This window comes from Salmo trutta, chromosome 11 (assembly GCF_901001165.1).
Source record: "Salmo trutta chromosome 11, fSalTru1.1, whole genome shotgun sequence".
NCBI lineage: Eukaryota > Metazoa > Chordata > Actinopteri > Salmoniformes > Salmonidae > Salmo > Salmo trutta.
This window is the reverse complement of record NC_042967.1, coordinates 6464237-6491981: the sequence shown is the minus strand read 5'-3', so window position 1 is coordinate 6491981 and position 27745 is coordinate 6464237. Positions and strand designations below refer to the sequence as shown.

The 27745-nt window shown below is 42.9% G+C and overlaps 2 protein-coding genes, 1 long non-coding RNA gene and 1 pseudogene across 3 annotated transcripts; 2 read left to right on the top strand and 2 right to left on the bottom strand.

Annotated features, from left to right (window-relative positions):
• Positions 1 to 3450: 3450 nt before the first annotated feature.
• Positions 3451 to 11485, bottom strand: LOC115202156 (NADH dehydrogenase [ubiquinone] iron-sulfur protein 8, mitochondrial). The gene is made up of 7 exons (XM_029766088.1): positions 11421 to 11485; positions 10565 to 10609; positions 10097 to 10162; positions 9708 to 9797; positions 9193 to 9365; positions 4897 to 5025; positions 3451 to 4643 (listed from the first exon to the last, which is right to left on the bottom strand). The coding sequence occupies exons 2-7, from the start codon at positions 10605 to 10607 to the stop codon at positions 4512 to 4514; spliced, it is 633 nt and encodes a 210-aa protein (XP_029621948.1). The 5' UTR covers positions 10608 to 10609; positions 11421 to 11485; the 3' UTR covers positions 3451 to 4511.
• Positions 11486 to 14166: 2681 nt separating this feature from the next.
• On the bottom strand, positions 14167 to 15533 carry LOC115202154 (transmembrane protein 187). Its single transcript, XM_029766087.1, has one exon. The coding sequence runs from the start codon at positions 15403 to 15405 to the stop codon at positions 14641 to 14643; it is 765 nt and encodes a 254-aa protein (XP_029621947.1). The 5' UTR covers positions 15406 to 15533; the 3' UTR covers positions 14167 to 14640.
• Positions 15534 to 15979: 446 nt separating this feature from the next.
• On the top strand, positions 15980 to 19240 carry LOC115202157 (uncharacterized). The gene is made up of 2 exons (XR_003879920.1): positions 15980 to 16250; positions 18893 to 19240. It is a non-coding gene; the product is annotated as an uncharacterized LOC115202157 (long non-coding RNA).
• Positions 19241 to 20214: 974 nt separating this feature from the next.
• Positions 20215 to 27745, top strand: part of LOC115201986 (lectin-like) — a 28798-nt pseudogene continuing 21267 nt past the window's right edge.

Genomic DNA, 27745 nt, shown 5'->3' with positions numbered 1-27745 from the left:
CTTGTTTTAAAGCCTTTTTGGCTACCTGGTCTACCATTTCATTCACGTTCACTCCCGAATGGGCTGGGACCCAGCAGAATTTCACTACTACACCCTGTCTTTTGATTCTCCATAATACATGAATACCTCCAATAGTAGGTCACTCCTATTAGATTTGCGAGATGATAAACTAATCAATACAGACAGGCAATTGTATACTACAATTGTGACAAGTTGAACATCCTCCACCCACTGGAGGGCAGCTACCATTGCAAACAAGTTAAGAGTATACTGAGAGTTCATCTGTTAGTCTTCTACACATCTCCACATCAAATTGAGGAATGTAAACACCTGCTCCTGTACGACCAATATTTGGGTCTTTCGAGACACCCATAAAGTTTCTACCAATGTAATTGTCAACACTGACATTCCTGTCTTGTAGGAAATCACGCACAGAACGAGCAGTATGGCTGGTGGCATTGTCATGCTGGGGGGTCATGTCAGGATGAGCCTGCTGGAAGGGTACCACATGAGGGAGGAGGATGTCTTCCCTGTAACGCACAGCATTGAGATTGCCTGCAATGACAACAAGCTCAGTCCGATGATGCTGTGACACACCGGCCCAGACCATGTCGGACCCTCCACCTCCAAATCGATTCCCGCTCCAGAGTACAGGCCTCGGTGTAACGCTCATTCCTTCAACGATAAATGTGAATCCGACCATCACCCCTGGTGAGACAAAACCACAACTCTTCAGTGAAGAGCACTTTTTGCCAGTCCTGTCTGGTCCAGCGATGGTGGGTTTGTGCCCATAGGCGACGTTGTTGCCGGTGATGTCTGGTGAGGACCTGCCTTACAACAGGCCTACAAGCCCTCAGTCCAGCCTCTCTCAGCTTATTGCGGACAGTCTGAGCACTGATGGAGGGATTGTGAGCTCCTGGTGTAACTCGGGCAGTTGTTGTTGCCATCCTGTACCTGTCCCGCAGGTGTGATGTTCGGATGTACCGATCCTGTGCAGGTGTTGTTACACGTGGTCTGCCGCTGCGAGGACGATCAGCTGTCTGTCCTGTCTCCCTGTAGCGCTCACTTAGGCGTCTCACAGTACAGACATTGCAATTTATTGCCCTGGCCACATCTCAGTTCCTCATGCCTCCTTGCAGCATGCCTAAGGCACATTCACACAGATGAGCAGGCACCCTGGGCATCTTTCTTTTGGTGTTTTTTAGAGTCAGTAGAAAGGCCTCTTTAGTGTCCTAAGTTTTCATAACTGTGACCTTAACTGCCTAAGCTGTTAGTGTCTTAACAACCGTTCCACAGGTACATGTTCATTGTTTATGGTTCATTGAACAAGCATGGGAAACAGTGTTTAAACCCTTTACAATATAGATCTGTGAAGTTGTTTTCATGAATTATCTTTGAAAGACAGGGTCCTGAAAAAGGAACATTTCTTTTTTTGCTGAGTTTATATATCTCAATAAGCCACTTAATTATTATTACCTCATATCAGTCTCATTCTGAATGTCGCATAATTCTTTGATATCTGCAAGAATCCTAACCTAATTGATGAATCAGCAATACACAGATTGGCTTAATATTTTATTTAGTAACTAAATAATCACACAAATACATAAACACACACATGGTATAGGTTATTTATTACTAACATAATGCAATGAAAACAGGTCTCTAGTGGACTAACAAAAGCATGACCGTTTGGTTACACAATGGAAAGGGAGGGGTATGTAAGGAGAGGGGGAGACAATGAGTCAACTTATCATACATATATTTGGAAGCTATGGTCATGGGAATATGAATACTTAGCACCCAACAACTGCTCATTCGGATTAGAAATGCAATACATATTTACGCGTAGATGTCTTTCTCTGTCGTCTCTGTTGAAACCACTTGATCCGTCTATGGGGAGTGGTTCGATATAAGTCTCTGGTTGTCCACCAGAGGTCAATGCCCTTAGTTTTAGGCTTCTTTGATCTTGGAGTGTTCGTTAGAGTAGACACTACAGACGAACCTACGGTGGTCAGAGGGATCTGTCTTCCCCCACGTACTGAGAGTTTAATGTCCTAGAACCACTTTTACATGCACAGCTGCAGACTGTGAATGTTCTGGTCTATTCTTTACCTTCTTCACTTGTGTTGAGGGTTTCAGAACTTCTAACCATTTCGTAATGTGTAGCTACCGCTCCACGCTGTCTGGTCTTGTAGTTAACCATTCGTGATGCCCGGTTTACACCATCTGTCTGCTTGGTCTCTAACCACTTTACACGCCAGCAGCAACCCGGCATGTTTTGGTCTGGTTTACAAAGTTTCTAACCATTTCAACGTTTGGACCCCGGCCTCACGTTATCTGGTCTGTATGTTAATTCTTAGCAAGTCCTTTTAAGCACTCAGGCCTTGGAGAGCATTCAGTCATGTTGAAATGAACTCTGAGCTCACTTGGGCATGACTACTGACTGGGCACAAGTTTGCATGAAAAACAATTATCATTTATAAGGCTAAAACCACATTGCTATCTTCACAAAAGTATTCTCATATTTAATCAATTTCTACAACATTTAGATGCAAACCTTATACCAAGGACGCATACACTTTGAGTTACCGTTACCTTGATATAACATCCTTAATGACATCACAAAAGAATAAACCATGTGACAAGTTTATTCTTTAAGTCCCCACTGACCATTTCCCACATTCTTTGTTAGAAAAATTGTTCCAAAGTTCTTCTTTGGCCGTTAAGAGTTTTTAGGCGGGCCACAGTCTCTGTAACAAAGGGATTTCTTTCCCAATACTGCAGGCCAAAAAGAGAAAATTCTCTCTAAATTTATGACAGGCTGTTAAGTCATAAAACCTTCCTAACTCCCCCTCCTCTCCTGTGGGAGAGAGGGGGTTTTGCTGTCAGCCATGTGCCAAGCTGATCTGGCACCTTTGATCCTCACCAAGGAGAGTCACGACAACTGTCAACTGTGGGACCTTACATAGACAAGTGTGTGCCTTTCCAAATCATGTCCAATCAATTGAATTTACCACAGGTGGAGTCCAATCAAGTTGTAGAAACATGTCAACGATGATCAATGGAAACAGGATGCACCTGACCTCAATTTCGAGTATCATAGCAAAGGGTCTGAATACTTATGTAAATAAGGTACTTGTTTTAGTTTTTTTTTATAAACGTGCAAACATTTAGAAAAACCTGTTTTTCGCTTTGTCATTAAGACAAAAAAAAAATACATTTTAGAATAAGGCTGTAACGTAACAAAGTCTGGAAAAAGTCAAAGGGAATGAATACTTCCCGAATGCACTGTATAACTAATTTACCACCTGAAACAGGCTCTTACACTAAAAGGGCATTATCAATTCCACAGTACTCTTCTAACCTCAGTGTGAAAATATATATAAAAACACAGGAAAATCACACCTTTGACTTCAATGGGACTTTAAAAGACAACGCTGCAGGCCATTTTAAAACTTAGGACAGAACAAGATTTATTCTTCATAATTTAAAGTCCACAAGTATTTAACCTTTGTACAATTCTCATGACAACAAACCCCCATGTAACTTAGTTTGCAGCAGGCTAATATATCTACTAGTTTGAGGATAATAATAATAATAGAGCCTGAGTATCATGTGCCAACTGGTTGTATTACTATCTGACAAAATGTTAACACTCCACCCTTAAAACATAGTAGGACTGCGTCCCAAAAGCCACCCTATTCCTTCTATAGTGCATTAATTTTGACCAGTTTTATGGGCCCTGGTCAAAAGTAGTGCACTATATAGGAGGTAAGGTACCATTTGGGACACAAAGTAGGTAGTTGTCCCTAACAACTAACACATGGTAAGATTTTTTTCCCTTGTCCCTAATGGTTCAAGTTCATTTGATCGGATCCTAGATCTGTGGTTTGGGGCAATATCTTACCTCGAATCAGATAGACATCAGGGGTGCGTTCAGCAGGGCACAGCGTTATGGAACGTTCAGACATATGGTACGTAGAACAAACATGCATCTCTGACAAGTAGAATAAAGAATCATGTCAACTCCATTATGTAATTTCTTTATGAAATTTTCCACAACGTATCCCTATTGAATATACCCCAGGATAGGCATCTGTGGGCTGGCCGCCGGTACAGGAGACCGAGGGTGCATCTCTCTGTGGGTGAGCTGAGCTTATTTTGACAGTGGTCCACACAGACCTGGTTCTGGAGAGCTGTGGCTTCCTGCTGTTTATTTTATCCCATTCATCCAAGTCACATTCAATATCTATGCAGTATAGATATATGCAATATAGATAAACGGTTCTGTCTGGATCTCTGGAAACCGGTCTGGATCAACACTGATCTGGATCAACTGTACAGTATGGATGGACGTGTGTCTGTGTCAAAGAGGCTGACGGATATCTATACAATGTGCATCTGTGCGTGTTTCATGGTTATCAACAGAGCACGGTCGGTCAGTCTGTCTGTCTGTCTGTCTGTCTGTCTGTCTGTGTGTGTGTGTGCGCGCACGTCAGCCTGTCTGTCTATCGATAGAGATAATCAGCTTGTATGTTGGCAGCAATCTCGGCCTCCCACTTGTCTCCGTTGTTGAGCAGTTTCTCTTTGTTGTAGAGCAGCTCCTCATGGGTCTCTGTGGAAAACTCAAAGTTGGGGCCCTGAGGGAGAGGGAGGGAACGAGAGGGGAGACACCAAAACAAATAGTTTTACAGGTCCTTCACGCCAACCTCAGTCACAGGAATCTGAACATCCAGACATCTACAGAGGAAGCTATGGTAGAAGGGTTTGTGCCAAAAGGCACTCTTTTACCTACATAGTGCACTACCTTTGGTCAAATGTAGTGCACTAAGTAGGGAATAGGGTGCCATTTGGGACACCGACCACAGTAGAGGTGTAGAAGGTCCTGCTCACCTCCACGATGGCATCAACAGGACAGGCCTCCTGGCAGAAGCCACAGTAAATACATTTGGTCATGTCGATGTCGTAGCGCGTTGTCCTCCTGCTGCCGTCCGAACGGGGCTCTGCCTCAATGGTGATGGCCTATGCATTGGAGGGTAAATCATGTTTAGGGCAGCGAGCCTTAAAGTGTTATGCTATAGCAGACATAGGATTGGTCCCAAATGGCACCATATTCTGTAAGTGGTGCACTTCTTTTGACCAGGGCCTATAGGGTGCACTATGTAGGGATCTGCGCAGCCATGGAGGTATTTACGTTGCAAAGTGCAGGTGTTTTAATGCCCTGGGAGTGGTAGGGATATGCAGATGTGAATAGTACAGTCGTGTAAACACTACAGGGTACGGTTGCACCAGTTGGTCGTAACTCTACGTCAGACGTAAAATGCGCATAACGCCGGACAAAAAAATCATACCCGTTGCACCACCTGGGCGTAAGCCTTCTACGAGTTGTCTAGTAGTGAGCAGGAGTATGGTGTTAAATTGAGACGATCTTCATCACGATACCGATTTCAGAAATGAATAGTCCTCCATTTTCAAAAGCATGTGAATCTCGCGTTCGTATTTCACAACCTCCACTGGCTTTTGGAGTTGCCTACGCACGAGTCATTAGCTAAATAACACTGTAGATTTGGGCAACATTATAGCATGCTAAATGTTTATGATCAGCGATCGATGAGCAAATGAATAAATGAGCTGCCAACACTGATTTGCCCAGCCCGAGACCAATTAACCAAATATACAGACAGAGATTCAGTGAAACAAAATCACATCAGACAAGTTAATACGAGAGTAAATAGAAAAATCATCAACTTGTTATAGGCCACATAACATGCTATCAAAATGGTCTGAGTGCTAAATAATAGATGAGTCGTCGAGACTAAAAGAGAGGTTTCCCGCCTACAAATATCTTGGCATTTACATTTAATACGCATGACTGCATCCTGTATCAAAAGGTTAGCTGGTCCTCATGAAAGTACCGTAGATCACTTCACTATTCCTTTTTTGTCCACAAAGCTCTACTACACAAGCTTCTGATTTACCTAGCTTCGTTGTGAAAGTTTCAAAACATGATACCAAACCAGTTCAAGGTTCCTCTGGTCTCTCCACCGAATTAGGTTTTAAATGCCCCCAATTGTTTTAATAATCTGCAGAACTGCATATTGATTCCCTGGTGTTGCTAGGGCAGTTTAGGAGTCTAATGTTGAATTTGTTAAATGAGAATTGCATTTGTTTTGATTGAAAGCAACAACAAAAAATAAAAATGGTGTTGAATTTTTTATATTTGAGATTCTTAAAATAGCCACCCTTTGCCTTGATAACAGCTTTGCACACTCTTGGCATTCGCACAACCAGCTTCATGAGGTAGTCACCTGGAATACATTTCAATGAAGAGGTGTGCCTTAAGTTCATTTGTTGATTTTTAATTTTTTTTCCCCCCATCTTAATGCGTTTCAGCCAATCGGTTGTGTTGTGACAAGGTGGGGGGGGTATACAGAAGATAGCCCTATTTGGTAAAAGACCAAGTCCATATTATGGCCAGACTACGGAAAATGTCAAGAACTTTGAAAGTTTCTTCAAGGGCAGTCGCAAAAACCATCAAGCGCTATGATGAAACTGGCTCTCATGAGGACCGCCACAGGAAAGGAAGACCCAGAGTTACCTCTGCTGCAGAGGATAAGTTCATTAGAGTTACCAGCCTCAGAAATTGCAGCCCAAATAACTGCTTCACAGAGTTCAAGTAACAGACACATCTCAACATCAACTGTTCAGAGGAGACTGTGAATCAGGCCTTCATGGTCGAATTGTTGCAAAGAAACCACTACTAAAGGACACCAATAATAAGAAGAGACTTGCTTGGGCCAAGAAACACGAGCAATGGACCTTAGACCGGTGGAAATCTGTCCTTTGGTCTGGAGTCCAAATTGGTGATTTTTGGTTCCAACGGCCGTATCTTTCTGAGACGCGGTGTGGGTGAACAGGTGATCTCTGCATTTGTATTTCCCACCGTAAAGCATGGAGGAGGAGGTGTTATGGTGTGGGGGTGCTTTGCTGGTGACACTGTCTGTGATTTATTTAGAATTAAAAGGCACACTTAACCAGCAAGGCTACCACAGCATTCTGCAGCGATATCCCATCTGGTTTGTGCTTAGTGGGACTATCATGTTTTTCAACAGGACAATGACTCAACACACCTCCAGGCTGTGTAAGGGCCATTTTACCAAGGACAGTGATGGGAGTGCTGCATCAGATGACCTGGCCTCCACAATCCCCCCCACAATATTAATATATATATATATACATACTTTTGTAGGGAATGTTCGTGTTGAATTTGTTGTCCTCATGGCACTATTGAAAATGAGACCCTTGTCTCAATGGGTTCCCGATTAGATACAAGTAAAACAATATATATAATATTAATTACCACAGTAATTCCTTATGGATCCATCCAGTTGTGGTTAACAAAGGTTAATGCATAGTGGTGACTGTTCTCTCTCTATGGAAGTGACATGGCTCGCAAAGTTTAGAACTGCCACGAGGACGGTAACAGCCTAGTAACAGGCGCTGCCTCGCAACCATCATGCAGGGATGCAAAAAAAATCCCTGCTAGGGGGAAATGCAGGTTTTAACTAATTAAACAACAAATAATATGATCTACATGATCATTCCGTTTTAAAATCCAGTGGTTAATATGAACCTAACTCACAGCTAAAAAAATTTAAGAAAGCAATCCAATGTTATTTGTTGCCTAGACTTTACTGTAAATTGCACTTATGTCTTGAGAAAAAAACAATACACTAATATTGCAGTTAGCCATGACAGCCTTTATAATGCTTGTGACCACACACATAAATATTGCACTTGGGAAAAAAAACATCTTAAAGTAGAAAGAGTGAAACAAACAGGCATTCTATTTTTGCTCTATTATAGTGGCCACTATAGTAGACATCGATCAAGTGCACAAGGCTACATGTGTGCAAAAATAACGTTCACTGAGTAAAACATTTAATAATCCTCCCTCCCTCGCAAGTGTTACTGTCAAGTTCAACACAACAAAAGCAATATCTTTGGCAGCACTGCATATTATTACATTGTACACTTTCTGCCTATGGACATCTGTTCTACAATGTGTCAGCAGCAGAGCATGATACCCTTTGTTGGCATAATTGATCTTTCAGGCAGAGTACACCTGGCATACCCCTTTTTATCCACTGTATCGAAAGAGGGAACGTGTGTGGTGTTCCTTCACCTCTATAGTGGCATCCAGTTTAAGCCAGGCCCAGCTACACATGATCCCTGAATCCACTTGTTTAAGAAGCAACGCCTCATTTTCACCTAATTCTCTCATTCTGAAAACTAACTACAAACTGTAGAGGGAAAACATTAGTTCACAGATAGTAGTTAACATTTCACACAGATTGCCAGGGTCCAGCAAGAAGTCGTATACCAGTTAATACTATAGCGAATTGGTTAGGTTACTAATGTTAGTAACGTTAGCTGTCTGACTTTATTAGCAAGCTAATTTTCACACCATAAACTCAATTATTTGATCAGATAAGTTGGCAAATTTTGCTCAACATGTCTCTGGCTAGCTAACGAAGAATTCGATCCAGCTAGCAAGATACTTAACCATCCACACCTTCTCCCTCACCTCAAACAGTTGTTTTTCGGTTACAGATCATGAAGTACGCTTCATCACCTTCTCACCCCCGTCTCCGTGGTCAGGCTTCTCACATAACGTTACCTCTTCGTTCAGGGGACGCGCTGCTGTAACTGGTTTTCTACTCAATGTGGTCTTTCCAGAGTGCATGCTGACGCTGTAACAAACAAGTTGGTTATCTCTTCTCTCTTCAGTCACGTGCTGCGCTGCATTCTGTTATGTGAACGATTGGCTGAGCCTTGGATACAGCCAGTTTTGCTCCAAACGCACATCATTCGTTCGCTTACAGGCAGTAGTGATCCAAAGTCGCCCCCACCAAACTTTTCTCATTGGATCTACACGAATCACGTAGGACACCTATTTTGGATTCAAAACGCCGAATTTTGCCGAAAGGCGACTCGTTTGCATCCCTGATTATGAAGCATTAAATCTCATGAACGCGCTTTGCTTACACTGGACTACGACAAGTCTTATTTTGGGTTGGTGCAACAGGTGTAAATTCTGATCACAAAGTCTGACGTAGCTACGCCTGACCTAGCATTTAAGACCACGCTTTAACGCTCAACTGGTGCAACAGGTGTGTTTCTATGTACCTGGGCGGGGCAGATGGCTTCACACAGCTTGCAGGCGATGCAGCGTTCCTCTCCAGAGGGGTACCTGCGCAGGGCGTGCTCACCGCGGAAACGGGGAGACAGGGGCCCCTTCTCAAACGGGTAGTTTATGGTGGCCGGCTCTCTGAACAGGTAGCTCATGGTCATGCCCAATCCTGGCGGAGCAGGAAATGATGTTATACACTGCACTGGCTGCATCCAAAATGGCACCGTACAAGCACAGAGTTCAGGTAAAGACTACTTTGTCAGTATGTAGCCTTTATCACAGTCATTGCAAGGCTGGTCCCTGATCTTTTGGTGCCCTCTTGTCAACTCCTATGAAAGTTGTCATAGGAGTTTGCAAAATAACAACAAGAAATCTGGGCCCAGGTTATTCAGTGGCTGTGTCTGAAATGACACCCTATGGGCCCTGGTCAAAAGTAGTGGACTATATAGGGAATACAGCACCGTTTCAGACATGGAGGTTGGTGTCACGAAGAGTCAGGAGTGAAACTGACCTCTGAAGAGCTCAGTCCACAGCAGAGTCTGAGCGGCTCGGTCTGTTATGGACTTCATGTCTGTGGGCAGATCCTGAGCATTCACATACTCTACAGAGGGGGACGGAAGGGAGGGAGAAAGAGAGGGACATAAAGAAAAAAGACAGTGAGATTAATGTTGAGTGCGCGTCTGAACATTCATACTAATCAAAGGCAAACAAAGTGCAGCTGTGTGGGGATCACAGTGGTCAGGTGTATATGAGAGACACTGGGTGTGCTCGTTTTGAATTTCCCAGTGCCCCGGATGCGTGGGGGATACCCCTCGAGGACTAATGGAATGTGCAAATGCCGCCCACCCAGTGATGCAAAACTAACGTGCCTTGAGAGCCGGGGGAAGAGGCAGTACTTACTGAATCCCTCTCTCTGGCCCGACAGACTGATAGGACGCACAAGATTGTGTCCAGCCGCAATGGTGCATGTGGAAAAAAAAAATAAAGGAGTAAAATTATGACATAAGGCAGAAGATGGAATGGCGCTATCAGGGATATGTTTTCACCACAAGAGATCAACAATTAGCAAGTAGACTTCAATGACGGCTAACAAATAACAGCATTGACTCGTCTTACATTTTCACATTTAGAGAATTTAGCAGACACTTATCCAGAGCGACTTAGTCAGTATCTTCATAGATAGTTGAGATGAGTTGAGATGTGTTTTGGGTATCTGTAACCACTGTTACCCCCAAATAACTGAGTATAGCCTAAATTTCCTCTTGAACTGTTGATGACCAATGTGACTTTTCTATCAATAAAGCAGTGCACCACATCAATATCCATCCATCTTTCCTTCCCTCCCTCCCTCCTCAGGTGAGGTCTTACCTGGCCGGGACAAGGAATATAGTATACGCAACGCTGCAGACATGCCTGGAACATGTCAACACCACAGGAGGAAAGAGGTAGAGAAAGAAACAGAAACATGTTATTATTAACCATGTGACACGGAACAGGTGCAACATTTTAAGGTTACTGATCTATTAAACCGACCATGTGAAATCTATTGGCAGATAATACATTGCGCTCATTCAGAAAACCGGTGTTGGTCTTACTTTGTTTGTCATGACATAATGTAAAGATGTGCCTGGTCAAGAAATAGGTAGATAGCTAACTAAGTTCCATAGCTAAGAGGTTAGTATGTGTGCTTGTTAAGAAAATCGTTCATGTGTGATGATCATAATGACCCTTATGTCAGCGCTCAGCTGGTCCTTGTGATGACAGCATGCGATGCGAGAGAGAAGCTACTGCACTGCTGAATATCTGTTGACAGCATAGGTTAGTCAGTACGTGATCTCGCTAGTTGAGGACATAAGTGTTCTAGTAAGACAACTGTTCTTCCCGAAAACAAAAGTCAACCGTCTACCCAGGTGACCCAGGCCCCGTTCAACGCTATTTTTACTGCGTGACAATATATATTGTAGCAAAATCTAAATACCAAAACGCGTTATACTATGACAAATGCTTGTTGGATGGGTATTAGCGAGCCGGCTAGCAACCGGTTAGCCATACCATCCTCAAGGACTTTTCCAATGACTGACGTTATGTCGCTTAGCTGTAAAAACAGCGGTCATACAAGCACCAAAAGGCAGTAGAAATATCAAATATATTATGTTTTGTAAAATATATTTAAAATCATTGCAAATAATGATGTAGTTGATAAAATAACTTGAAACTCACTGACCTGTCGCTATTTGGCCTTCTAAACCAGAACAGCGGACGAATTGGGAAGTGCAATCTGCGTGGGTAGGAAGTGAAAGCACGTTATGACAGATCTCGCGTTGAACGTCAAAAAGTCGCCATGTTTGATGTGGCAAGTTCAAAAGTTTGAGAATTATGATTTTCTATCCTAAAATACAGTGCTACGTGAAATTATTAAATGTATCGTTGTTTTGAATTGATTGTGCTTCATTCAGTATTTAGTAGTGATATTTTACAGACACACACACACAATGCTTGATACCGTATTTGCTAGCAAATGAAGCAGGATAGTTTTAATTGGAGATTGTGTTTTTGATGTCGCTTTGTGTAATTTTCACTCTCCCATAACTCCCTCTATCTCCTCATGGTTGTGGACTCTAACCATCCGTTTTAAAAGTAAGTACGCTACTGTATTACAATTACATTAATTATTCTATAATATCAATGATTTTTTTCTACACGTTGTGATGCTTTCAAGATTGTATAATTTGACTAACCAACAGTAATTGACTGAATTAATGTATATCTTTATAACGTATCCCTGTTCTTTCTGTTCTCCATCGCTCAGTGAACGAGTAGGCCAACAGTAGTGTTGGAGCAGTCGTGGACGAGGGCTGAGAGGTCAGTGCTGGTGGCAGTTCTGAGCGTGGAGATGGTGCTGGGGGTCATTGGGAACTGTCTGGTACTACTGGCAAAAATCCTGCTAGGTAATTGTTATTAACTCTAACTGAGTGGGACTCTCTCTCTTTCTCACACACACACTTCTCTCCCTGACCTACTGTTAGGAGATCTAACCAAGGACTCGTATATCCTATTTTTAACCAGTGTTCTGACTAGCTTACTTCTGTGAATGCATTTTACTTTACAATCTTTTACAAAATGTCAGAGTACAAACAAGCCCTATCTGCTGATAAAGAGGCACTGAGCAATGCCAATGAGCATAGCCCATTATATATATATATATATATATATATATATATATATATATATATATAAGCTTGAAATAGAATAATCTCTTTATGTCTCTTTCTCAGTGTAGGGGTCAGTTTCCCTGTAGATACTGGGTCCCCTTTGTCAGTCTGACCCTCTCCGACCTTGGCTCCTCCCTGCTCATCATCTCTGGCTCCCTATTGGCTATGCTGACTAAGGGTCAGAGGTCACCATGGTGCGAGGTTCAAATTCACCTTCATCACTTCCTCTATTGGAAGCATAGGTGAGACTCTCCTGGGCGTAGGTGTTACAGGGCTGACTTTAATGACCACTTACTGCCTAACCAACTTCTCTTCCCACACACACCTTTTACCTTCCATTCTCACTATTCACTTCTAAACACCCACTCCTCTCCTCACACATGCATCTTTTACATCCAATTCAACAATCCTCAATCCACTTACATCTATGGTGTATACCAAATAGCACTCTATTTCCTATATAGTGCACTACTTTTAAAAACACAAATTCCTCCCCTGTCCACAGTGATTCTCTGCGTCCAGCGAGCCAAGGGCTTTGTTTTTTCGTGGCGCTGGCTTGCCTGGCTTCCTGGTTGACAGGGGTGGTGTTTGGGAGCATCCCTGTGGTCTACAACTGGATCAGGTGAGGGAGGGGTGTGGAGAGGGTCTTGTATTTTGGGTCATACAAGACATACAGTGAGGAAGACTAGGTCAATGTTCATTTATCTTCTCTCCCATCAATGTACTCGAGTCCATCTTTAGCCCAGTTAGCCAATCTAAATGAGAGGTTTTGCACACAATTATAATTATTTGGTCAATAATGGGGGCCCAAGGAAAAAGTGGGCTGGTGTTGGGCCCTCAAGGAAAGAAATAGGCCGGTCTGTTAGAAATGTTCAGGCCGAATTTGGTCTGGTCTGTCCCTGCCTCTGAACTCTCTCTAACTCTCAGGTACGACCCTGCAGAGATGCTGTGTGCAGTGTTCTGGGAGAGCAGTTACTCTGACATGCTGGTCTATATCCTCTGTGCTTTCTCCATCTTCATCTTCTTCCCCTTCTGCTCTCTGCTGGCTGTGGGAGGAACTGCGACAGGTATGCGTTGTTTTGGATGCATGTTATAGTCTGAAATGGTCTCCTCCCCCTCGTCTCGTTTACATCATCTGCATTTGTATGATGCATTGACACCATTTTTGCATTACCAAAGTATCTTATTCAAGTTGGAAATGGAGGTTCCATTCACATATAGTCCAAAATTACAGATCAGTGCAGATGATGGAAAGGCGATGAAGAGAGAAGGCAACCTCACATAGAATGAAGAGGCACCCAGATTAGTACCTTCCTCAGTAACGGCTCTCTCTTTCCCTCTCTCCTTCATAGTGACCCAGATGACCTCTCCTGTCACTCCTCTGATGGTCGCCTTCTACCTGCTCTGCTACACTCCCTTCATTGTGTCTGAGGTGACACGCATGCATGCGCACACACACACTCACTCTCCCCTGAAGCCAATGGTTCTTTTTGATCCCTCTCACCACAGCTGATTCTCCTGGGTAGACTGGACCTATCCACTGCACCCGATTGGCTGAGAACCCTGTCGTCGGTGATGTCTTACCTAGACTGCGGGTTGAACCCCATCTACTGTGCCAATCAGGACTTCCGAGAGGCGGGACTTGCTCTGTTCTGGACCAGTAGGAAGTTGTTATTCTCTGAGCCTTTGCTGGCAAGCATGACAAAGTTCGAATTGTAAAGATTGACAACAAAATAAATTATGTAAAGTTGGTGGCTATAAGATTTCTCATAAGTTTTAATTCCTCCAATTTTATGTATTATGACAATGATTGTTTTACATATTTACACATTTGTTGGAAATACAAGTTGCACTGATGTTGATTTTACCTATGAGATAAGATGTTAACGAACGAGACCTCATGCATTGGGTTAAAATTACAAAGAAAAAAAACATCTTCATCGATCTTAATTCTTGCTGACTATTCCCCTCTGAATTTGATCAAACCAGCCTACATGTACCTACATTCCTTTCAAATCTCAATTAGGTGTGATTGGCCTAATATCTAGAATACAACTTCAGTGAATGACGACACAGTTTTGTAATTTGTCCTTGAAGTGGGCTAAGTTTCTTCTACAACATTTCTGCTCCCTTAAGTCCATGAAGACAATTGAATGAATTAACATTAGTTGCAGCCAGACTCAGACCTACTGCCCCATGATATTGATTGCCATTGATCATCCATGGATAGACCTATTCAGACCGTTTTGGTGCTATGCTTGTGAAGCGCGTGAGAAAGCAGAAACTGTAGTGGAACTGCAGAACGTCACACACTTTGGACCAGAAGTGTCCAGTGAGATGTTGGAACGGTCGGTACCGGGCCAGGGTGTGATCCAACAGTTTCAGCAACACGAAACCACAGCAGGACAGTACCGCAAGACCCAGGTATCTCCGGGAGTGGTAGTCTCCATGGTTACGGTTTACCCCTATACCTTTGATGACCGCGAAGGCCACATGACATCCGAGGGCCACCTCGAACCCTTGGTCGTGCACCAGCGAAAGGCCATAGCTGAGAATGGAGAACAACTCGACCGTTAACGCGTACCGTGGCCGCCAACCGTGCTCTATAAAATCGCACCACACCGGAACCCACGCAAAGATGGGAAGACTGAACCACTGGTCCAAAACAGCCGGGGCGCGAAGGAGCGTTGCGAGGCGCACCCACTGCACAGGTGCGTAGGCAATGGCCATGAGTGCGAACATGTCTTTGACATAATCTGCCCTAGTGTCTCTTTTACCGTCCGTCCGTTGAAGTAGCCAGTAAATGCCCATGAAAATGTATCCCAAATTGACCAAGGAATTGAATGGCATTGCCAGGTAAAAGGGTAGGTAGTCAACTGTCTTCTCGGCGTAGTGATCATAGTCCATGTCGACTAAAACGCTGTTGAATAGACCAGTGTTCGCCAAAGCGATACAAACACAAAAGGGCACTAAAACGTGTAACAATGCAGACTTCATTGTTATATTATATATTCCATCGCATTGGTGCAATAACTGTTTAAAAAAAAATAATGCAAAATGAAACGTTTTGACAGAGCAAGTTGCGAATCAAACTTTTTCTGTTATTTTTCCGGGGTTGGAATCACATGATGGCACCAATGATTAATACACTAGATGACTGATGGGTCACTGTTTTGAAAACGGATGCCTCCATCTTGGCACTCCCCCACCGGTTTAAAACAATATAAAAGGACGTTTTGATATGCATTTATTAATGTCTACATTTGTTTTTGTCAAGTTTATTCTATTACAGACACCTGAATGTATACTTGTATATATTTTTATCTAAACATAAAAGTAAAACATTTGAAAATATATAAAAACATTTTACTTAAAGTATTATTTTTGTTGTTGATTGAAGTAGCTATTTAGGTAGGGGTAAAGTGACTAGGCAAACAGGATATATAATACAGTATCAGCAACGTATGTGGTGAATGTGAAAGTGTGTGTGGCGTCAGTATGCATGTATGTGTTGGTGTGTCAGTGTAGGAGCCAACTTATGCTTGATCCGAAAATATGGTCGTAGACTTCACATGGAGGGTGTGACGCGTTTGCGGAGCCTCCGAAGGCATGCAGAGGCCAAATTGAGCTTGAATTCTGTTACGGAGGGCTCCGTATATCTCCGCATTGACATGATTGGTTAACGGTAGCTGGGGGCGGGAGGTCCTATATAAACACAAACTCACTTCCTTGACAACTTCCTTCACAATAACGCTGCACTGTGCCTCGAAGCGAAAGAAGTATGAAACCGGATGCACCTGAGCTCCATTTCGAGTCTCATATCAAAGGGTGTGAATACTTATGTAAGTGTGATATTGCATTTATTTATTTTTATACATTTGCAAAGAATTCAACAAACCTTTTTGCTTTATCATCATGGGGTATTGTGTGTAGATTGCTGAGGGGAAGAAAAAAACGATTTAATCCATTTTAGGATAAGGCTGTAACGTAACAAAATGTGGAAAAAGCGAAGGGGTCTGAATACTTACCGAATGCTCTGTATGCAGGAGCATACAATACATTTTTGGACTCACCATTGTTGTGCTGTGCTCATTTGAACAGGAAGGTGGCTCGACGGTCCTTGTGGCCAAATTTTGTCATCAGTCTGGCATTCTCAGGATTTATGGTGCTTTCAAGACAACTGGGAACTCAGGGGAAAATAATACGTTTGATTCCACGATGTCAGTGATCATCAGGTCGGAGCTCCAGAAAGAAGCCAGAGTTCCTAACTTGGAATTCCGAGTTGGAGGACCGTTCAAAACGTATTTTCCAAGTCGGAGCTCGTCTAGTTGGCTTGAACTCACTGAAGTCTGAGATTTCCCAATTCAGAGTTTCCAGTTGTTTTGAAAGCGGCAGAAGTCATGCTGGATTGACAGCATGGCCAATGTATTCAACCTTTTCTGGCCCATGGTGTTGCGTGGGAATGTTCCTTCCAAACCCCTCTTTGTTGAATTTGCGATTTCCGACTTGTTGTGTAATATTTATATCCAATGACCAATGGGCACCGATACGTTTTAACTATAATTTCTCTTCATATGACAAGGATTAAAAAGGATTTGCCAGTAGATTGTCGATGTGATTCATGATGATGACTGCTTGTCTAGCTTGCTAGCTACAATTTTGAAAGTATGATGTTGACATGATCAGTCCAATCAAAGCCACGGTAGATATAATGGGATATAATGTAATTTTATCTGTGGCCAATGACCTTGAGCCTTCTTGGATGGGCACTTCTAATGTAACTCTATGGCAGCACCCAAGGAGGCTTGAACTGCCTAGCTCTCCCTGTAGATTCTGCGTTGACGTAGTGTTCCCATGAGTGACAGAACACTGAGCAACTAGAGAAGATTACCAACGCCTACGCTGTAGTTTCCGCTGGCTGCCCCTCCACAACAGAAAGCACTGAGCTTGGCTGAAACACCTGCATTTTGGTGTTGCCTTACTCAAGAAAGCAAGAAAGAGACCGCGTTTGTATGCGGCTTTATTCACTCAAATGTTTTTACATTGTTTTCAAACTGATATGTGACAGGAATTAATGCCAAAATAACATGCAAAACAGTCAACAAACCGGTGGTGCTCAAAACTGCCCTGAATGGCGGGTCGCCACTGCTGGCACCACACTGCCAGGTCACTGACCTCTTCTCTTACAGGCTGTGTCATTGTCGTCTGTGATCAGGCCTACCACCGTTGTCTTGTCGGCAAACTTATTGATGGTGTTGGAGTCGTGCATTGCCACAGTCGTGGGTGAACAGGCAATACAGGAGTGGACTAAGCACGCACCTCTGAGGGGCCCCTGTGTTGAGGGTCAGCATGGCGGATGTGTTGTCTACCCTCACCACTTGGGGGCGGCCCGTCAGGAAGTCCAGGATTTAGTTGCACAGGGAGGTGTTCAGTCCCAGGGACCTTAGCTTAGTGATGCGCTTTGAGGCACTGTTGTTGAATGCCGAGCTGTAGTCAATGGACTGCATTCTCACGTAGGTGTTCCTTTTGTCCAGGAGGGAAAGAGCAGTGTGGAGTGCAATCGAGATTGCGTCATCTGTGGATCTGTTGGGGCGATATGTGAATTGGAGTGTGTCTGGGATGATGGTGTTGATGTGAGCCATGACCAGCCTTTCAAAGCATTTCATGGCTACAGATGTGAGTGCCAAGGGAAGCGCAGAATCGTCTAGAATGTCATTGTATGCTGTAGCGTAAAGATTTCCCTTCACTTGAACTAAGGGGCCTAGTCCGAACCATGACAAACAGCCCCAGACCATTATTCCTCCCCCTACAAACTTTACAGTTGGCACTATGCATTGGGGCAGGTAGTGTTCCCCTGGCATCCGCCAAACCCAGATTCGTCCGTTGGACTGCCAAATGGTGTAGCATGATTCATCACTCCAGAGAACGCGTTTCCACTGCGCCAGAGTCCAATGGCAGTGAGCTTTACACCACTCCAGCTGACGCTTGGCATTGCGCATGGTGATCTTAGGCTTGTGTGCGGCTTCTTGGCCATGGAAACCCATTTCATGAAGCTCCTGACCAACAGTTCTTGTGCTGACGTTGTTTCCAGAGCCAGTTTGGAACTCGGTAGTGAGTGTTGCAACTGAGGACAGACAATTTTTACGCGCTTCATCACTCGTTGTTCCCGTTCTGTGAGGTTGTGTGACTTACCACTTAGCAGCTGAGCCGTTGTTGCTCCTAGTCGTTTCTACTTCACAATAACAGCACTTACAGTTGACCGGGGCAGCTCTAGCAAGGCAGAAATTTGACGAACTGACTTGATTGAAAAGGTAACATCCTACAACTGCCACATTGAAAGTCACTGAGCTCTTTAGTAAGTCCATTCTACAGCAAATGTTTGTCTATAGAGATTGCATGGCTGTCTGCTCGATTTTATACATCGGTCAGTAACGGGTGTGGCTAAAATAACCGAATGCACTAATTTGAAGGGGTTTCCATATAGTTTTGTGCATATATAGTGTACTATTGGACAATGATGCAGCGGAGGAGAGTGAGTTGGACCACTCCAGACCCATGTCTAAGGACGTCCATGACTCTAAGTCCTCCATAAGGAACAAATCAAAGGATCTTCTTGATGTCTCCTGTGTTGAGGTGAGCCACATTGCAGGATTGTGGGTATTGCAGTCATTTTAAAGTGCTGTAGTAGGCCTGTGTGTATCAAAACACTCACTGCACATCTCTTTCTCTATCTCTCTCTGTCATTTGGAGTTCTGGACAGTTCTGCTCAGAAACATTGGATTCATCTGAACAAAAAGAGAAAGCACAGACTTCCGGGGCTAAAGAAGAGAAATAAGATTGAATGGCTGGAAAACGGGATGAAAGAATCAGTGAAAATAGAAGGGTAGAAAGGAGTTGGACAAAAGCTGAGACCCTGAAATATAAAACAATTCTGCTGTTCTCTCTCTTTCCAGAAACAGAGACCTTCAAGAGAAGATGCACTGCAATCAAAGCCTCTCAAACCCTTTCCTCCTCCCACCATCACTCCCTTCTCCCTCCTCCTCATCTCCTGCCTCCTCCCTCTCTTTCTCCTCTTCCTGCTTCTCCTACCTATGTCTTTTCGTCCTCTGTTTTCTACAACATCCCTCCATCCGCTGAAGAACAAGACCCTGTGACATCACCGACACAGACAACCTCTCTGGAAAGTTCAGAGTTCATTTGACCCCGTAACCATTGGCAACATTTTCAAATACTGTACATTAACATGATGTGCCTCTGAAGTGTGTCTGAAATGGCACCCTACTCCCTAGTGCACTATAGGAATAGGATGTAATTTCAAACATAGCTTATTACTGAATGTACACTGAACAAAAATATAAACTCAACATGTAAATGGTTGGTCCCATGTTTCATGAGCTGAAGTAAAAGCTCACAGAAACTTTCCATACGCACAAACCGGCCTCACAACTGCATGCTGGAGCATTCATCTCCTCTTCAGGGATGAATCCCGGTTTCAACTGTACCGGGCAGATGGCAGGCAGCGTGTATGGCGCCGTGTGGGCGATCGGTTTGCTGATGTCAATGATGCAAACAGAGTTCCCCATGGTGGTGGTAGGGGCAAGCATAAGCTACACACAACAAACACAATTGCATTTTATCGATGGCAATTTGAATGCACAGAGATACATTGACAAGATCCTGAGGCCCATTGTCGTGCCATTCATCAGCTGCCATCACCTCCTGTTTCAGCATGATAATACACAGCCCTACTCGCAAGGATCTGTACACAATTCCTGGAAGTTGAAAATGTCCCAGTTCTTCCTTTGCTTTATACTCACCAGACATGTCACCCGTTGAGCATGTTTGGGATGCTCTGAATCGACGTGTACGACAGGGTGTTCCAAATGTAATGCAGATGTAAGACGGTTACGGTATCTGTAAGGGTGAGAGGCACAGGGAAGAGGTGAGATTACATTTTATATTATATTATATTAGATAATGGACTATCTCGACAAAAAAGGAGAAGAGAGGATGATTTACTTTAAAATGCCATTGTGAAAATTGTATTTTTTAATTTGTAATGACAGTCATAGAATAGACTTTATTCTCAGTCAATTTACCTGGTAAAACAGTGTAGTTATTCCATCGTCCCCTAGGTGGCGCTGCTGTATGACATGCCCAGAGCCTGTGACCTGAATACATTTGACGACTGTTACAGGCTGGGCACCTACTGCATCAAATACTAAAAGGCTTCTCTCAACTTCACTACCAATTTCGGTGCTTTATGAGAAAAAAACATACCATTTCACCTAGGAGCACATGTTCAATTTAATAAAAAAACATGTTTTCCCATCTCAAGAGGTTAATAAAATGTTTACTATAAGTCCCAAATGAAGTAACATGGTTGATGATTTAATCTTCAATCAGCCATAAATCCCCTTGTAACATAGGGAATGGAGGCTTGTTGAATGCAAGAGGAAGGGCAAATGAATGCAAGCTCCACCAAAAAATAAATCATGAAAACATTTCTAGCCTGTCTATGGGTAACAGGGTTGACGTGTTATGCTCGACCCACTCAGTTTTCCACCAGAAAACGACCAAAAGAAAGAGTAGAACCAGCTCACCTGCCCTTACACTATGATTTGACTATTAGATGTTAAATATTTACTTTAAAAAAAGAGTAGTTTCAATATATTAAAACGAGAGTTTAGTTCACCTAACAGGGTTGACCTTAAAATTAGGGATTACATTTTTTTTAATCTTCAAATGAATCACTAATCGCAAATTAATCAATAATAATCTTTAGAAATGACTTTGTCAACGCAACAAAATAACTCAGACTTACATTTTTTTTTATTTAACTAAGCAGCGAGGATTTGAACCAGGGACTGTAGTGACGCCTCTTGCACCGAGATGCAGTGCCTTAGACCACTGCACCACTAGGGAGCCCACATTGATGGTGAAAACTTGGAAACATTTTGGGGTTAAGTGGGTTAAAATCTTCCTGGATGTCACAGAGGGTGCAAAGAGGGACCTGTCAAAATTCTGAATTTGGGCAGTTAGGAAGTCTTTATTCATATTAAAAATCTGATTTATTGAATTCTCTATGTGGTCTATATTAAAGTTCACTGCATTGAATATAACAGGTTTTTAAAATTCAATATGGGTGCACAATTTCTACTTAACATTTCAAAGGGATGCAAAAGGCACTAACATTCTATGAGAGGACAAAGATGTTACAGTACAGTAGATAAGCTCCCAAAAAATACCATATTGTTTGATTTACTATGGAAGCGTGGAAATTGGCACACTTATATAATTTTTCACGCTGAACAAAATCTGATATAGGTCCATTTCAGCACCCCCTATAGGTCAATGGTGAAAAAGCATTCACCTGTATTGACGTTTTGGGTCATGGCTTCCCTTGTTGCCCCAAAATACCTTAAAATATTTGTATTTTATAACCTTTATGATCGCAACAATGATGAAAAACAGAAAACGCAGAAAACGCAGTAAAATGTTTATATTTGTACTTTCAATGTGGTGTATTAATTACAAAGTTACCTTTTACACTCAATTTTACACTAATGTATCCATCTCATCATTAAATGACAATTTACATGACGGTTTTGTTATCCATTCATCATGATGCATTACACCTCATGGCACAACAAGCTGCTTAATACTGATATAGAAATATACTTAATTTTTTCAAACATGCATTCCAGATGAAATCCAGCTCTCTATACACCATGTCACTTGGCTCCGTCATATCCTCACGTGGTCTCTCCTATCATTGCTATGTTGACGACAGTCAATGACTTTTCTCTTTACCCTCTACTGACACCCAGGTGCTGGCACGCATCTCTGCGTGCCTGGCGGACATCTCAGCTTGGGTGTCGGCCCACCACCTCAAGCTCAACCTCGACAAGACGGAGCTGCTCTTCCTCCCAGGGAAGGCTTGCCCGCTATAAGACTTCTCCATCATGGTTGACAACTCCACTGTGTCCTCCTCCCAGAGTGCAAAGAACCTTGGTGTGACCCTGGACAACACCCTGTCGTTCTCTGCAAACAAAGCAGTGACTCGCTCCTGCAGGTTCATGCTCTACAACATTCATAGAGTGCGACCTTACCTCACACAGGAAGCGGGGCAGGTCCTAATCCAGACATCTCCTCTCTCAACTACTAAAACTTGCTGTTGGCTGGGCTCCCCACTTGTGCTATTAAATTCCTGCAACTGTTGCAGAACACAGCAGCCTGATTGGTGTTCATCCATTCCAAGTTCTCCCATGTCGCTCCGCTCCTCCATACACTCCACTGGCTTCCAGTCGAAGCTCGCATCCACTACAAGACCGTGGTGCTTGCCAACAGAGCAGCAAGGGGAACTGTCCCTCCCTACCTCCAGCCTATGCTCAAACCCTACACCCCAACCCGAGCTCTGACACCTCTGGTCTCCTGGCCCTCCCACCTCTAAGGGAGGTCAGCTCCCACTCAGCCCAGTCAAAGCTCTTGTCTGTCCTGGCACCCCAATTGTGGAACAAGCTTGCCCCTGTCCATCTCTCCCGAAAACATCTGAGACCCTACCTCTTCAAAGAGTATCTTAAATAATCCCACAGCACCACCCACCCGACCCCTTGCCTTTTATCGAATTGACACTCGCACTTGACTTTTTTTGTACTAGCATTGCTAGTGCTTTTCCTACTAACTACTTCATTTAGGAAAATGTACTTACTATGACTGAGATAATATGGTTGTCCCACCTAACTATCTTAAGATAAATGTACTAACTGTAAGCTGCTCTGGATAACAGCGTCCGCTAAATTACTAAAATGTAAATGTTATTCAACATTGTGTAAAATAATCATAAAGTAAAACATTTTTGAATTACCCACAGTCCTCGAAAAATGGAGCCACTTGGCAAGTTGTTGCAAGAACTTAAATTATGTTTAGAGAAATATGATAATACATTTTGAGCAACATATTAAATAGGATTTATTCTGAAATGTGGTAAAATGTAATTAACAAATCACTGAAACTACTTGCCTTCATTTTCATTAAGTATATGTTTATTACCTTTTTTTGTCAATTTCAATTAACTCCAGAAATGTTTTTTTTTTTACACTGGCGACAGTAACAGTTTTGTTCTTTGTCCTAGAAGTGGGCTAGGACTATAAATCAGCATTAGTGGGAAATCAGGTGTGGTGGGACATTTGTGATTGATGGTACTGTACTATGATAATGTACACTACAGAGTAATTTCAGTGTGTACAGAATATTAAAATACATGGTAAGTGTGTGGTATGGTGCAATATTCAACCCAAGGTTCAGCTGTTGGAACAATATTGTGGCTTGATTGTAGAGGCTGGCTTTGAGACAAGTGGTCTGAAACTTGATGTTGACCTTCACTGCAGCAGATCCCTCTCTCCTGTGCGCCACCACCTCCTGCCTTCACAATCGGAGGCCCCTTTCAGATAACGGGTGACCTGAATCTGGACCCTCATCCATGGCAAGATAGCATCTGCCACACTGTCGACTTCAGGTTCTTGGCATTACAGCCAGAAACCTAAGCTACAAAATGCAAGATAAGTATTAGAAATGACTTACTATGTTAACATATTTCCCTCCCCCACCCCCTATATTTTTTATATATACATTAATTGTGACAGTTAATAAAAACATTTAAGTTCTTAACAGTTATGTTCTTACCTTCATGTCTGCGGCCCAAACTTGGCACTGTTGGCCTGTAGTGTCTCTCTCCTGGCCCTGATTGAAACAATAACGCCACATTGAAATGAATACCCTAATTGAATGAAACCAGAATAGCAACATGAATAAAAGGGGCTTCAACATGAATAAAAGGGGCTTTTTTCTCCTCTGAATGTGCATATAAAGTTAGTCAATGTTGTTAGCTATCTAGCTAACTAACATAAACAAACCATCTAAGGTTAGCAAGATGGCTAGCTACGTAACTCGGCTAGCAAGGACACAGTCAGATAGCAAACTAGCCAACTTAACAGCATTTACCCCATAATTTAGCTAGCTAGCAACTGCCAAGTTCATGTTTCTAGCTAGCTAAGTAGCTAACATTAGCAAGCCATCTAACTTTAGCAAGCTAGCCAAGTAACGTTAACTAGCTAGGCTAGCTATCTATCTTGCATAATTGTCGTTTTTTATGTTAATGCTTTACACAAGTAAAACTACACACAAATGAAGGAAAGCCGTAACGTTCCTTACTTGGGCAAAAAAACGTTGCATTCCAATCTGGTGCATGAACAGATGAGAACACATTTTTTTTGAACATTTCAAATTAAGTCTATTGTCTCCAACGAACAATCCACTCTCTCTATGCATGATTCAAAATCCATGCTAGTGAATTGGTGATCAATCTATCTACAGTCCCTTCAGAAAGTATTCACACCTCTTGACTTTTTCCACATTTTGTTGTGTTACAGCCTCCCTTTGAGCATGGTGAAGGTTTTCATTACACTTTGGATGGTGTGTCAATACACACAGTCACTACAAAGATACAGGCGTCCTTCCTAACTCAGGACTGGGGAAGGTGGAAAGCTCCTTGGCGTACACATCACTGACAAACTGAAATGGTCCACTCACACAGAGAGGCTGAAGAAATTTGGCTTGGCACCTAAAACCCTCACAAATTTTACAGATGCACAATTGAGAGCATCCTGTCGGGCTCTATCACCACCTGGTATGGCAACTACACCGCCCGCAACCGCAGGGCTCTCCATAGAGTGGTGCGGTCTGCCCAATGCATCACCGGGGCAAACTACTTGCCCTCCAGGACACCTACAGCACCCAATATCACAGGAAGGCCAAAAAGATCATCAAGGACAACAACCACCCGAGCCACTGCCTGTTCACACCGCAATCATCCAGAAGGTGAGGTCAATACAGGTGCATCAAAGCTGACTGTTAAATAGCCATTACTAGCACATTAAGCACATTAGAGCTGCTGCCCTATATGCATAGCCTTGAAATCACTGGCCACTTTAATAAATGGAACACTACTTACTTTAATAATGTTTACATATTTTTGCAGTACTCATCTCATATGTATATACTGTATTCTATTCTATTCTACTGTATCTTGGTCTATGTTGCTCTATTCTTAATTCCATTCCTTACTTAGATTTGTGTGTATTGGGTATATGTTGTGAAATTGTTAGATATTACTTGTTAGATATTACTGCACTGTCGGAGCTAGAAAAACAAGCATTACACTACACCCACAATAACATCTGCTAAACATGTGTATGTGACCAATAACATTTGATTTGAGTTGAGTTGCTGGAGAGGAAGTAAACTTCTCAAGGATTTTACCATGAGGCCAATGGTGACTTTAAAACTGTTACAGAGTTTAATGGCTGTGATAGGAGAAAACTGATCAACAACATTGTAGTTACTCCACAAAGTTAACCTAATTGACAGAGTGAAAAGAAGGAAACCTATACAGAATACAAATATTCCAAAACATGCATCCTATTTGCACAGCCTGGTCTCACAGACTAGACGTAACACAGTAAAGGTCAATCCGGGACACTCAAATGAGTATGATATGTAACGTTTGGTATGGTTACATCAGACAGATGGCTACTTAAGGCAACAACTGGGGAGTTTTTCAGGATAAAAAAGAAACGGAGTGGAGCTATGCACAGGCAGAATCCTAGAGGAAAACCCGTCTGCTTTCCACCAGACACTGGGAGAGGAAATCACCTTTCAGCAGGACACTAACCTAAAACACAAGGCCAAATCTACACAGCGTTGCTTACCAAGAAGACAGTGAATGTTCCTGAGTGGCCGAATTTTGAAAATAATAATGGGCAAATATTGCACAATCCAGGTGTGGGAATCCCTTAGAGACTTACCCAGAAAGACTCCAAAAGACTCCAGATGCCAAAAGTGCTTCTACAAAGTATTGACTCAGGGGTGTGAATACTTATGCAAATGAGATACTTCTGTATTTTATTTATTTTCAATACATTTGCAAACGTTTCTGAAAACATGTTTTCAGATTGTCAATATGGGGTATTGTGTGTAGATGGGTGAGAAAAAAACATATATTTCCACATTTTGAATTCAGGCTCTAACACAACAAAATGTGGAATAAGTCAAGGGGTATGAATACTTTCTGAAGGCGCTGTATATCGAATGTGTGCAGCTAGTGTATTATTGATCAGTATTTCAAAACGTTAGGTGTGTTACTAATGCCTCCTAGTAGGAGGGAGGTGCAGGAATCAGGAGCAGGAGAGCAAGGAAGTTCCAGTGGCACAAACGTTTATTATTGTAGTCCTGGCTCAAATACAACATAAGGGAAAAACACGCACAAAACGAAGTCGCCACACACAGGGAAACTAATTACACACGGAGGAGAAATCTCGACTCCTAAACAAAGTCTCGAAAACGGTAAACACTACCTAAATAAAACGAAAACCCCGTGGTGCAGACACGCACCCCTAACGTAGAAAACATACAAACAATCCCGCACAAAGACTAGCAGGCAGCGGGGTGTAAATAAACCCACCGAAATCAACTAAATGAACACAGGTGTGAAAAAACAGACAGACACAAACGAAAAGGAAATATGGATCGGTGGCAGCTAGTAGGCCGGCGACGACGACCGCCGAGCACCGCCCGAACAGGGAGAGGAGTCACCTTCGGTGGAAGTCGTGACAGGGTGGTGATAAATACTGACAATTAAACGGTTCTTTACCTCCAAAAGCCTGTGGCGTTTTCTTTCTAAAACCTACTGGCTTCTTTGTGTGGCATATTGCTGCCTTTCACAGTTTAGAAAGTGCATTGCACATTTTGTTCACAATAAAGGGAAAATGGAAATGGGGAAAATCTAAATTGCATTAACATCCAACCCTATATCCCCAACAAACCCACAACCCCATCCCACTACTTTGGCCCGGACAGATCCTATACTAGGCCATCAGCCTGAGAGGCTGGAACCCCTTTTCTCAACCCCCCCTGCAGTTCTGCACTAAAATCTCTTGACACCCAACAACGTCTCCGTTGCTACAACCAATTCAATCTTCTGGGACTTCCTTTCCGACTGTGCAGTACAATTAATGACCATCGTAATCAATGCCAAGAAGTCAGCCTTACTAAAGGACAAACTGTTCGGGTAACTCTGTACTGTCCTACTGACTCACAGTGATCCTCTCAGGCTCCCTCACCCTTAGCCCACCATCCTCTACTTTCCTCACAGCCTCAGAGCTACTAGCTACTACCAAGTATCAAAGACAGCTTTGAAAACTTGATGGAGGATGGCAAAAAAACGACTTCCTGTTGAAGGCTTTTCAGCTTCTTCTGTGGGGTTTACACGGTGCCGCCA

Bases quoted from the DNA above. Each gene is read 5' to 3' on its own strand.
- LOC115202156 (XM_029766088.1), bottom strand. From the start codon at position 10,607: ATGTCTGCAGCGTTGCGTATACTATATTCCTTGTCCCGGCCAG. The intron at 10,163-10,564 runs GTAAGACCTCAC...TTTTTTCCACAT, and splicing joins ATATTCCTTGTCCCGGCCAG to GCACCATTGCGGCTGGACAC. The intron at 4,644-4,896 runs GTGAGCAGGACC...CCTCTCCCTCAG, and splicing joins CTGTTGATGCCATCGTGGAG to GGCCCCAACTTTGAGTTTTC.
- LOC115202154 (XM_029766087.1), bottom strand. From the start codon at position 15,405: ATGAAGTCTGCATTGTTACACGTTTTAGTGCCCTTTTGTGTTTGTATC.